Source organism: Bacillus rossius, chromosome 1, assembly GCF_032445375.1.
Source record: "Bacillus rossius redtenbacheri isolate Brsri chromosome 1, Brsri_v3, whole genome shotgun sequence".
Taxonomy (NCBI): domain Eukaryota; kingdom Metazoa; phylum Arthropoda; class Insecta; order Phasmatodea; family Bacillidae; genus Bacillus; species Bacillus rossius.
In genome coordinates this window covers 378575755-378590089 of record NC_086330.1, presented here as the reverse complement: position 1 = coordinate 378590089, position 14335 = coordinate 378575755, and the positions used below count along the sequence as shown (strand labels likewise).

The 14335-nt window shown below is 32.8% G+C and overlaps 2 protein-coding genes across 3 annotated transcripts in view; one reads left to right on the top strand and one right to left on the bottom strand.

Annotated features, from left to right (window-relative positions):
* Window positions 1-14335, top strand: part of LOC134528564 (mannose-1-phosphate guanyltransferase alpha-A) — a 57574-nt gene that overhangs the window by 19131 nt on the left and 24108 nt on the right. The window lies entirely within an intron of this gene.
* LOC134528565 (protein Rae1) overlaps window positions 5304-14335 on the bottom strand; it is a 36116-nt gene continuing 27084 nt past the window's right edge. The window contains exon 8 of the mRNA XM_063362300.1: window positions 5304-5584. Within this exon, the coding sequence (XP_063218370.1) occupies window positions 5498-5584 (87 nt within the window). The 3' untranslated portion in view covers window positions 5304-5497. The remainder of the gene's footprint in view (window positions 5585-14335) is intronic.

Genomic DNA, 14335 nt, shown 5'->3' with positions numbered 1-14335 from the left:
CGGAAAATAATGAGTTTGCTAATTGTAATTTGTGTAAACAAAAACTGAGTTATAAATCATCATCGACTAATCTGAAGAAACATTTGAAACGTAAACATTGATATAGTATGCTCACTAATGTACGTATGTTTTTTTTTTATTTTTAATTTTTGATAAAATTGTAATCTTTTAATGTATGAAAACACTAGTTACTAATTGTTTTCGGAAAAAAAAGTCCATATGTTGATTACATCTGTTATTAGTGTCAACCGAGAATTTATTTGCATTTTCATAGCTGTTAGGTGCACAAATATAAATATTATATCTTGTATTAATGTACTTTTTAATATTAAAATTTCATTAGTTTTATTATTGAACGAGACTGTGCACGCACTGCGCACTGAGCGTACTTTGATGTGGGACAATAACCAAACGACTCGTAACAATTTCGCTTTGCGCCGCTCCTTCAACGCCTTCCCCTGCGCTTCCTCCCCTACATTCTTTCCCTTTATCCCTTATTCGTCGTTCCTGCTCCCTCCCCTTTCACAAGCTCCGCCCAAGCAATGAATATATATACTGTATAGAAGTCGCGAGTTGATAGGATTTACTCTACGTTTTTCAGAAGCGTATGATGAGCAGCTTGGGAACTTCACCGCTGCAGTGCGCTGCCGTAACGCCCTTTATCGTCTTAGTTGTTATTTACTCGTTAGAGCGCAGCTCTGTCGCCCGCTGTCATTCCCCGCACCCCCCACCTATCATTCACTGCAGCTCAACGTCGTTCAACGGGAGGGGGAAGGGGTGTTTGAAGAGTTGGACACTTGTCCGCTAGGGACCACCACAAGTCGATGCCATAGAGATGGTGGCGATTGCGGCGGTGAATTAACCAACTACCTCAAAACCGTATTAGAAATTTTAACCTGACTTCTATACAGTATATATATTCAAAGGCCCAAGTGACCGTCATCTGCGATCGGGTTCTGCGCACATTGGCCGTGGTGTTGTTCCAGGCGAATTCTGAACTGATACTAAAGTACTTGATACTTTTCAAATGTACTCGTTTGCCGTTCCTGATACAGGTGCGTATCAGTGCCAAAGTATCGGGTTGATATTTTTCCACCCACCTCTAACAAAAACTTACCCATTGTAAATTACAATTATTAGACTGTAGTTCAAGTTGTTTACAATAACAAATATAAATAGAAGTTAATTTAATTTACAATTTTCAATGACTTAATAGTGTATTTTATATATTTTTATACTGTTATTATAGCTGTATTCTCAATTTTACCTAATCTTGTTATTAAATTCACATGGGAATAAAAAAATTTGTATGCATTATTACACTTAAAAAAATTTTCTCATTATAATCGGTAACTGAATCGGTATCTGCCGATTATTGCTCTCATAATCGGTAATCGGTAAAGTCATATCGGTGCACCACTACTAATTATATTGTATGTATGACAATCGGAGAAACTATGATTTCTTTCCTAGATCATTTAGTTTATTACGTGCTACTTTAGTACTGATTTCATTGATTATGGAAGTTATAATTGTCAATTGATAATGAACATACTAATTAAGTTGTCAAATTGTTGTTAGATTTTGGGCCTATATGGTGATAATGTAAGCTATAGATTCCTGCATCCATCAATCACATGTTTAGAAACAATTACGTATTAGATTTAGTAAGATAAAATTTGACACATTGATAGAAATGTACTGCATATCACTGGAACCTCATAAAGTAGGTACCTCAAATTCAAAGGATTTCTCACTTGAAAGTACATATTTATTTTCAGTTTCCTACGAGATGTTTAACGTTTAGTTACATTTAACTATGAGGTGCTGTCACTATTACCAATTTTTTTTCAGGTATGTTGTTTTTAATTTTTAACTAGTTCTTAACCATCTCAAGTTAAAATGCAGTGAAAGGTCTCAACTATGGTGTTCCATGTTTCGGCACATGTTGTTCACTAACTTAGCCACTCGTCGTCAGGTTTTTTTTGGTTGAGTTTGGTTGCTGACCCTGGACACTAGGTCACACTGCACAGCCGTCTTTAGTTCGCTCCGAGTTTATTGTTACTGTCAGTTTTTAACTTCACTACAGTGTTTTCCTAATTAAACTATTTTGACGTTCAATAATGTGGAGAAATCGTTAATCCGTTATTATTTTTGTCGAGAAACACTTTTAAATTTTTATTAGTAAAAGTTTTAATATTTTACCCAGACCCTTTTCTTAGCTGCATAAACATATAACACAAAACTGATAATAAATGATGATGCATATTTTTTCGTTATTATTACAGAAAAACTATAGCAGTTTTGATTTGCCACAATTTGGTCAAAAATGTTGGTGTGTATGTTATTTATATTTATATATATATTTTTTTGCCTTTTTCCTTCATATATGTGTGCTATTATCTTAAATAAATATATATATATACATGGATAAGTGTGTGAATCAAAATACAGATTTTTTTTTTTTTTTTTTAAACAATTAGTGAGGTTTTGTGTGTTGTGAAATAATTTGAATATTATTGTAGAAATGTTGACAGTTTTTCCCCCACATAAATAATAACTTATTGCCTTTGAACTGTAGATTGATTTTTCTTATTACTATTTATTATTATTTAAGAAATGACAAAAGCACCCAACTTTTTGAAAATATAACAATAGCAGATTGATTAGGTCATAGTTTTCTTAACAAATCAGGTCTAAAACAGGTATGCTCATAGTTAGGAACAAGATTATATCGTGCATTGTGATGAAACCAAATAACACAGAAAAGCACCAAATGCAACTAAAAACATGAAATTATTCATTAAACCTTAACTTGAATCACATAAACATTAATTTAATCTTGTCTTTACTCATAGCCATGCATTTGGCTCAGTTCATAGAAAACTGTTGGCAAGTTTCATGTTAAAGCGAGTAACCATGAACCCATTGTTGGTATAGTTTCTGACGTTTTGCCTTTTTTCTAGGTCGCACAATGGACAAGTTTAGTTAGGGTCATTTTCATAATAAAGTGATGCGTGATCTAAATATCATTTGACTATTAATATGCTTCCTGTATATTTGTACATACATGAACATGATGTATAATATAAAACCAATAAGAACCCATTTCCATAGCTAGTCTATTCCATGTATAATTACTATGTTGCTGAATTTGTTTGGGAAGTTTTTGCTTCTTTAGTTTTTAATGGACCTGCATTACAACTTTTAGCAATATATTGTAATTGTTGTTAATGAAAAATTGGAGTACTACATGCAAAATTTTGGGATTACATATGACTATTCTTGTATATGTTGTGTTTTATTTACTGTTGTTTAGTCTATTTATTAAATAGTTTTTTCCCCTGAAATATCAAAAGCACCTTCTTATTAAACAGAATTAGAGTTAAGATTTAAAAATTAGAACATTTTTTTTTTTTTTAAAGTTTTTCCCTAAAATAAATACTTTACGTATATTATCACATTTGACATTATTTTGAAGAGTTCTGCTTTCTATTTATTCTCAGCATGAGGGAACATGAATGTACTAGTTACCGAGGTTAGATGTTTACACATCACTGCTGAGTACTGAGAGACTTCCAACTGCTCTATACCCTCTTTTATCGCATAATCGTTGCAGCTCTATTTTTGGCCGTCAAAATTGGGATAAAAAAACTTCTCGCATAAACGTTGCATGTTGTCGGTCCCGCTATTAGATGCCGAGCGCTTTGTGTAGGTATCTTTTCCGTATATATCGATGTATTTTAAAGTAGGAATCTAATATTTTTTCGAAAATTACCAGTTACTTATTTAATTAACGGAAATGCGAAGTTGTCTGACCTGTAAATTTTCTTTTAAAGACTCTTTAAACACCTATTTCCTTTATCTGATCGTCTGCGTCGCCGCGGTGTACCGCTTATGAACATGTAGCCAGCGCTAGTTAGCATCATTCATGTTTGGTTATGTTGCGTCCCGTATAGAGCACACGCACGTAGTCGAATATCGATATCTCGCCGATTGCATGCAACGCGCGCTCTCTGTCGTGGGAAATGTGTACTACGGCAATAGTTACGGGTTGGTTCACGTCACAGAGTCAAGTGGCTTGCGTTCGTGTTACAGTTTGGTTTTTCTATTTAAAGTTGAAGAAAGGTTTTTCTTTAATGAATTATTAATATAAATTGTTTGGCGTGCCCTTGTATACTCCAGCTTTTTTTTAAATAAACATACTTTCCATGAATGGGTTTTGCTTTTATGAATAACTTTACTTAACAAAAAATTTTATTTCCACATAATCGTCACAACCCTACTTTTCAAACTTGGTTTTAGAATAAAATTTGCGACAATTATTACGGTATTTACAAGTTATCTGAGCTTGGAAAAAAATTTTGAATTGCAAAGTTTTGTTAACATTATTTGTATGGAAAAACTACAGTTTGAATTCTAAACATTAAACCTTCTGCACACATTTACGTAGATGATACAAGTTAAATTATGTATGTATAATAGTTATTTATGGATTGTTGCCATTTTTTGCTGTCTTTACAGTGATAAAATGAATTGCATATTATTTTCATAGCAAGATGATACAAGTAGGCATTGTCTATGTTGGGCTAACAAAGGAGTTAACACATATTTTAGTGTTTTCTGAATCACGGAACTTGCACGGCCCTACTTATTACTACAAGAAAATGCTTAAACTAAGTATCAATTTAGTTTTCACAAGTAATTAATATTGTAAATTTGTGTGATAGTTTATTAAACACTGTTTCCCATGCCAAAGTCTTTTTGTTTTCTTGGCACTGAACAAATTACTTAGTGTTTCAGTTGTGATTTGATTTTAAGAATTTTCTTGTAGACATTTTCTTTAGATGAAGATTCAGTGAGATTGTGCTTAGCTGCACTGAATAGTCTGTTAGGTGATGCAGGCTTTAACAGTTGTGTGTACTTAGCAGTGTCTCCTCTTTTGTGCAGACATCTTGCAAATGTAGCTTTTTTTTACAAAAAAAATCTAAGATAAAATTAAAACAAAAAAAGATACACTAAAGCAAGTAGACTATTATAACACAAGTATAATATCTATCATTTGTGTTTTTAATTTAAGAGTATATTAATAGTACATAGTATAAGCTAGTGAAAATAAATGCTTCATGAGATTTTGTTCAGGACATTCACGTACTTTTACATTCACTTCATCATCTTGTTTTTATCACATATATATTCTTAAGAGCATTTGCTATGTATCTTTATGGTACACAATTTTCGAAAAACAGAAAAGTTAATGTCAAATAATACTATGTATATCCTAAAATAGTTAAAATTTGCAGTTTGAATGGCCATGTTAAATTTATTGACAACTTCCAATATTACAGAACAGAAATTTTAAGGTTTATCCAACATGTCTATGTATATAACAGTAAATGCTCCAGCAGCTTAACTCATACCTTGATAAAAAGACTTATGTTTCCATATAAAAACACATATATTGATTCAACATCTGGTTATTTTTTTTTAACAACACTCATGTAGAAGAGCGTGGCTTAAGTTCGTCAAAACAAGAACGCAGAAAAATACAATTTTTTTTCATTGGATTGTAGAATTCGTGACCCTAGAACAAAAAAATAAATAATTATTAATCATCCAATAATACGTAGACACAAGACTGTGATAAAACCAAATATGTATAACCAAAATGCATGTCACTACACCATATAACTAGGAACCCTTTTATTTCGCGAATGATTTATTCATGAATTTTTTATATGAGCATATAGGGTCTACATACCAACAATTTATGATATTTTTATGGTGTTACAAACCGTTTATGCATCGCTAAATTCCTCTCTTTCACGAAATTTCGCACAAAATAGTCCATTTAAAATTACTATTTTTAAGATTTGCGAAAGAATATGTTTACAAGTCAAAGATAAAACTCCACACTACACGAAAAATTTTTACAGAACAACGCCTAGGCAAATCGATTTTTCACTTTATAATTTGATAATATAAATAACTTCATATTTTAATGCCCTCGGGTTCAAAAAACTGGTTTAGTACGTTTATTAACCTCACAATAACACAACTGTTTTGTTTCCATTCGTTGGCCAACGGGTTTCCTAACAGCCATAGCAAGCCATAGCAAGAAAGAACATAAACACTATCATAGCGACGCCATGTTGAATTTTATAATTTTTTAGCTGTGAATCTTTACTTTTTTCTTTCAAAATCCATTTATACGGAAAAAAAAAGTCTTAATTTTCTTGAACATTCACAATATATCTGAAGTCAATACCAAATTACGGTAATTTACAAAAAGAGCATTAATTTTACCAGCATGGCATCCTTCCATACAAAATGACGTCCTTGATGTATTGTGAAAAAAACTTACACACTTTATCTTGTCTTCTCTGAGACGTTCGGAGAAACAGATTTATCATCTTTGGCTCAGAAACTCCAGGCTTGTTTGTTTTGAAGATGCTTGTTGTTGAAAACCCACTTTTTATATAATTTTTTTTTAATTGAAAAGTGGATTTAAGTGTTACTCTTGAATGTATATGCTAATACATTTATCTGAAACAGTAATTTATCTAGTATTTTGCCCCCGAATGAAGCATGTAATTTAAATAACAGTTATACAATTGCAATTCGCCATATCTAAACACGTTACAAGCGTTTAAATCATGCCGAAAATTGTATCAATTCACAACCGTCAGCAAGAATTTGCAACTGACTGATTTTATGTATTTGATGCAAAGAAAAAAATAATGATGTGCAAATTTTGCAACTTCCCTACAGGGAATGTGTAAATGTTCAAGTGTTTAAAATAGCAAGATGTTTTCAATATTATCTCATAATGAAAGCTAAAATTTAACAGTTAAGTTATTTTCACCATTTTTCAGGGTCCCTACATATAACACCTAAATGCAAGTTAATACACCATAAGTCCATAAAGAACTAACTTGAGTCAAATTAATCAGCATTTTTTGGTCAAAACATAACTCACATAAAAAAAATATCTTTTAATATATTTAATTAAATGAATTTAATTTATTCAGCACTAAGTTTAAACCAAAATGAAGGTACTAAAATCAACTGAGAAAATAACTTTTACTTTTTTTGATCTCACAGCTGTTATTAGTAATTTTTTACATTATGACATTGGTACATTTTTCAAATGCTCAAATGACTGCCAATATATTTTTTATTGTTCCAAGTAGTCTGTTCTAGACATACTTATTAAAAATTATTATGTTGTTGAAGTGCTACCTATACTAGTATCAGTCAAAATGACACTTTTGGTGAAATAAGTATCAAAAAACATTTAATAGTCATTTTTGTTTAATAATATACTACCTTTACGAATAAACAGAATTCATGAAAAATATAATACCCAAATATACTGTTTTATAAATTATATCAACTTAAAAATAAAAACCATAAAATCTTGAATCTAGTAATAGGCATTAATTAGTACAGTCTTAAATAACACTTTTAAGAACTCTTTGAACATTACATTGAGTGTCACACCACTTCATTTTCAGCAGAGAACACCAAAAATATTACAAGACAATTGAACCAAAAATACTGTTTTAAAAGGCTAAAACTATCTTCTATTCAGATTGAAAAGAACTAGATTATTATTATTGCATATCTTAATATGTATCAATACAATTAACATAATCTAGAGTTTAGAAATTATCATACAGAAGCTTATTGAAATTAAATAAAAGTATAAACTAATTATGGGGTCACGCTAATTCTTCAAAATCTCACCGCAGGGTGTACCATTTTGAACCAATGTGGAAAACCAAAACATTTTTAATTACAGTAGAACCTCATTTTTACGTACCCGCAATATACGAATTCCCGCGATTAACGTATTTTTTTACATGCACTGTCAATTTCCCTATAATAATAATGCATTCTTTTCCCGCCTTGTGCAAATCATTTCCCACTGTTTACGTAGAATTAGTGCTGTATTTCGTGGCAAACCATCGGAAAATTTAGAGAAAACAATAAATTCTCAAAATTAATTGCGTGAAGTTTAATTATTAAGCGTTACTGCATGAGTGTATGGTCACCACAGCTTCGTTCGCCACTGTAAACAACTTTTTTTTGTGCCACGTGCTATTGTACACCATACGGCCATGAACCAAACGTATGGTGACATAAACATGAAAATTAATAAGAACTTTTCTTAGCGTTCCCCTTTAATCTTAAATGTATTATGCATGAAAATTAAGGTGAAAACTCACATATTAAATACGCAAAAGAGCGGATTACTGTTCCATTATTAAAATACGTTTTAAGCAATGTACGAGTTTCCTATAAATATGGCATCTTCGTGCATATTTGGCGATGTTCATTTTAACACATTAGAAACATTCTGAAAAGTCAAATGGGTGCAATGAATATCCAAACAATGCAATGGCAATTTAACTTCTATTTCTCAACGTAAACAATTATATTGATGGTGGTAGCTATCGTTTTAAGGAATTATTTCTCAAAAAATCTGAAATTAATAAAACTTTAACACGTAATTAAATACAAAAGTTCAAAAATCAATTGTGTTACAAAATTTCAGCACCAAGTGGCTATATCAAGATGCTTCAACATTCTCATCTCTTACACAAGAACAGCAAATTTCATATTTAACTTTCGGCAATAATGAAGAACGGGGATATTGGATATACAGTCAAACCTCGCTCGTACGGCCCCCGGTTCGTACGTACACCTCGGTCGTACGTACAGATTTCAGAAACCGTGAAAAATGAGGCAAAAAATTAAAAAAAAAGTTAAAAAATATGAAAAGTGTAAGAAATACGTTAAAGTTTATTAAAATACAGTCGTAACCTGCAGCGCTTATAACAAATATGGGCTACATAAACATTGCATCACAGTAAAAAATAAAAAAAAGCCGCAAATTGATGGAAATTAACTGTCAATAACGCGGAGAAAGGTCATTGCACTCGGTCAGCTGTTGTTACGGCGAGGCCTAGCCGCCGGCTGGATCTCTTTGTTCCCTGAGCTGCGCATACGCAGTATAACTCACTCAACGCTCCGCCCAGACTCGTGACGTTCCATCAGCAGCCAGCCAATAGATGCGAGCTTAGCGGAAAAAATTATAAGCTCCACCTCCCGTGTACCAGTTTTGTCCAGTTCTAATACCAGTTTATTGGTACACGCACCAGTTTTCTCGCTGCCGTGACATGTTCAAGTTTACGTTCATCTTGATGTCTTGATACCAATGATTAATTATTTACAATGCCCAGAAATAAATGGTTTGTTAAAAAATAGGCATCAACTGTGTAATACTTCTTAAATGATAAAATACGTATAAAACAGTTACAAGATACTGCTCATTTTATTTTGTGAAGATTATAACTCGTACGTACCAGTATTTCGGCTAAGTTATGAAATAAATACAGTATCAAACCTTACAAGCAGCCACGTAATATTCCCGTTACGTTCATACATTCGTGAGTTTACGTTTTCCCCTCGTGCATTTTAAATCATCTCGTGCTATAATTACTCGGACTTATTGCTACTCTTAACTGACTACGATTTGGATTTTGGTTGGATTACTTTGGATTTCTTTTTCTTGACTTGGCAACAAATTTCACTTGGATTTAGATTTTTTGTTCCATTACTTGGATTTATTTTGCTTTGGTTTTTGAAGACCTTCGCTACTTTTTGGACACACATTTCGTACATCATGAGCGGAAGCAAGAGAAAAGCTATTACGCTTATGGAAAAATACGAAATAAAATAAACTTTTCTTTAAAATATATATATTGCGATTTAAAATGCTCATTGCAGCCTATAAACGTTACGTTTTTCGTGATGTTTTTAGGCCTACTAGCTAATCTTATCTACATTTATAAAGAACCCACTATAATTTTTTTATTTGAGGAAATATGTTATGTGTTAATTATTATTATTTTATTGATATAAAATATCAAAAATGTAAAAACACGGCGTACGATACTGCCTACGTAAGCTGTATATTTGGCCTAAACATAGTGTTGTCTTTTTTTTATTTTTATGTTTTATTAGCTCAAGTGTTGTTTCTGTATGAATAGGATATTTTTTCGATCGAAAATACACCAGCATAATAAACATACGTACATGTAAAAAATTTACCACATGTACGTGCCGTGTATAGACACGGCAACGGCAATTCATTTCCCGTGGCAGCGGTGGGAAAAAGGTTGGGGGGGGGGGGGGGGGGGGGGGGGCTAGCCACAAATGGACGTAATTTGGCCTCACTGGTTCGTACGTACAACTCGGTCATACGGACAAATTTTGGAGAACCGTGATTGTACGTAGAATCGAGGTTTGACTGTATTAATAATTTTAATTATGTGAGATAGTGAAGTTCTAGTTAATATATAAAAACTTAACCGTCTCTGACATATTATTTAGTGTGGTATATATTTTATTATTGTTTCCCATATAGTGAGATGATAATACTGGACTTGTCACACATCATACGGAGTGAGGTGGGACAGTCGCGTGCCAGAGGACCGGATCCAACACCCCAGTCTAACAAGCTTCATTTTATTATTTCCAATAGTTCACAAAATCACTCCAGGCAAATGCTGAACAAACCCTCGAAGCTAAGGACTTAAAATTAAAATTCTTTTAACTACATGACTCGCAAATGTCAAAACACACTACATATTCTGTATACACAGCATCCCACACGCTGCCAGAAATAAACATACCAGTAGTATGCTGATCCTGTCACTATTTTCAGGTACCACATTAAAAGACTTAAATGTTGCTCTGTCATAGTTCAACAAGAATTCCGGTTTTCTGTTTAATACAAGCTGTAAATGATTTCACACTTCTGAACTACAGGCAAAAATTAAGAACTAATAATATAGCACCAATGATCAAAATATTTTTGCTCAAGGCTGATTTCTCTTCATGACCTTTCTAGTTTCAATATTCCTCACCGGTGACATGTGTTAAATGTCTCTGATAGCTTTACTGTTGACATGATATAAATTTGTTTATATTTCAGGATTTTTTAAAATCTCAGCAATAATAAATACCTGAAATACGTATCCTTAAAAAATATGTACAGTTAATCTGAATGCATTTAAAACAACATTATCAATGAGTGCCTTTAGTGGTCCACCTAGACATGAGGCAGAATGATACATAAATGTGCAGCTCAATGCTTCCAGCACGGTATCGCCTCTATGTGGACGGACGCACAGTCTTCTTGTGCATGGGGCAACTATTAAGATTTTAGCGGTAACCATAACATTGTATGGTGGAGAAATGAAGATAAAGGTATAATATAGTGATGGCCCGATATTCGATATCCGATATCGGAGATCGGTAATATCGGCACATTGGCACAATGGATTTCGGACATTGGTAAATACTTGCGATATTTTGATAACCGATGTTTGCTCTCGCCAATAATACTTCTCACATAACCTTAACTGTAATTTCAAGCTTATTTTCCACGGGCGTAATTTATCTTTCTTCACGTCATCATATTACCTAGTAATTCCAAGCATATTTTCCACTGAAACAATTTCAAGCCTATTTCTTCTTTCTGATACTGCAATGCATCCCGACGGTACAATTCTTCCATGTGTACACAAATCCCAGTCATTAGTGCATATTTATTCGTTTCAGATATTCGCAAAATGTTTTTGCTTGATGAATTTTCGAAGTTCACTAAGTGTACATAAATTGAAAACATAAACGAAAATAATTACGATATTTAATTTAATAAGTGGTGCAGCCGCAAGTAAACATTGGGAAGAATAAAGTTGCTGCTTGATATGACCGTAGAGTAAGTAAAGGATAAACAGGCATTTTCTTTCTGTGTCGTTTCATGGTCGCCAACTGCTGTTCTATACAAAGACATTACGTAAGTTTTACAAAAGCTAAAATATGAAACGTATTTAAGTAGGGCAAGTTGCAGCAAAGGTATTATGTTGGCTATATTGAGTGCATTGACAATAACATAAATAAAGATGTGTGGTTTTATAAACTCTGCAGTACGTTTCAAAGTTTTATTTAAATTACTTTTCACGTATTTTTAACGTGTTTTCGCACCAATAAATGGAGTGATACACTTGAACAATGATCACAAAATTTGCTAATTGAAGACCTTCCTTTCTAGCGTGTCGTTTACCGTGATGAAATTTTACAAAGGGTACAAAAGTTGGTAAAGTTTGATGTTTTTCAGACGGTATTTTTCGTAGATTACAGTTGAGACACTGGACTAAGTACATGCAGTGACTCGTGAATTTGAATTTAGAGAGCTTATTTGTAGGCCATTATGATAATTTCGTTATTAGCTTTCATTTAATGTGAATTTACAATATTTTACAATTAATAAAAATAATATGCATTCACATAAGTATGTTTTATTAATATTTAACATTTTTCATTATTGTCTCTAACAATACTGCATGTTACGTTGTATGTTTTTTGCCCGGCTAACCACACATAGAAACGTAACAATACAAAACAAACAATGTTCCTGAGGTTCTGCTTTATTTGGAAATAAAAGAGTTTATTAAATTATCTTTGTTTATTTCTTTAAAAAAATGTTTTTTCTCATCGTTACATGGCTTCAATACACAATTTTACAAATGAATTTAATTAGAAAAACTTCGTTACTTGTACAGTTTTTGTCTTTTCTTATACGAATTTTAACGATATCTTTGAATTTTGATAGGATGAGGTCCAAATACATACCACAGCACCATACATATTGCCGTTGATGGTCGAGGAGTCTTGTCACTCGCCAAAGAAGAAAAAAAAAAAAAAAACTTAGTAATGTCCCTTGGTTAATTACCTAACTCAAGGTACCGTTGATCGCGGACCGAAATCACACGAGTCGGGCCGATGCCGACGCCTAGGGCCTAAATTTCTAATACATAGTCCGAAAAAAAAATGAAATTAGGTTAAAAAAACTACGGCGTGGCCCCAGCCCCTAGGCGTTAAATTGTCCCTTAATAATTTTTCATTTGTTTCGTGACTTGCCGACGACGCGACCGAGTTCGGCGACGATCGAACAACAAGTGACTTGGTCGACGAGATTACCTTCCCTTGTAAAGGTGAAAACAAGGGAGGCAACCCCGTGGGCCAACCGACCAATCACAGTACAGCATTCATTAACATGCCCAAATAAGGAATTTCGGCCGAGCGCATCACACCACGCCAGGACTCGCCCTGATTGGCTGGCTAGTGGTAGCCTCCAGAGATCCTTCCAGACGGTCGCTACAGCTGTGCGTACAACGTGACGCGTAAATCCCAAACACGCATTTACAAAGTGGAAAATAGCTTTCTGGCGCCAGAGTGTCGCACCTGTCCGCTCTTCCTTCTGTACCTTCCAGACTATTCTCGAAATATTACACGAACAATATCCAATAGAATTTAAAATTACCCAACAAATTCAAATACAATGTTAAAAATTTAGTAAACAAAGTTGAAATTCATATAAAAACTTTTGTTTAAAAATGATGTCCTGTAAAATTATAATCTATACTGCTTTAATTACTGACATTAATTATCAAATGTTAACATTAATTATTATGAACTAGAGTTAACCCTCAAATTTATAATTAAGTATCTCAAGGAAATAAGTATTTTAAGGCTTTCCATGAAATTTAACTAAAGTAATTAATAACAATTCTTAACAGCTCTGAACTGTTTTCTATATCAACAAAAAAAAAATATCCTTCACATCAAACTTATTCTTAATATTCTTATGGCCCTTTTTGCAATGCTACATGCAGAACCACAGTTTAATAGAATCAGTATTAGAAATGAGATAGGCCTATTATCGGAATATCGGGTATCGGATCGGTAAATTTGGAAATATCGGAATCGGTATCGGTATCGGGTTTTTGGATATCGGGCCATCACTAGTATAATACAAGTTCCTCGAATATGTTGAATCTGTGCCACGTGTTTCATGCCTCAAAATTATTTTGAAAATAAAATATGCATTTTAGCCATTTTCTCTTCTATAAATAGAAAATAACCTCTCTTATTTTACTTGTATTTTTAGCAGTTGTGATTTTTTTGTTGCCGAATATTAGTTGCTTGGTATGTAACGAAATAAACTATGAAATATACTGATTTATGAAATAGAAAGTTTAAAAGAGAATTTGTACATGTTTACAATTCAAAAACTGCAAATCCAATACCAAATTAATGCAAGCAGCTAGTAAAAATTCACAGTACCAAACATTTTATATGGAAATGTGTTTCATGTGTTTGCTTTGCAGGGGGAAATGTAAAAGTAATTTACATTACGTGAAGCCTTATATTAGTACATTTATTTTTAAAACTCAAGTTTAAAATACTGACGTTAATT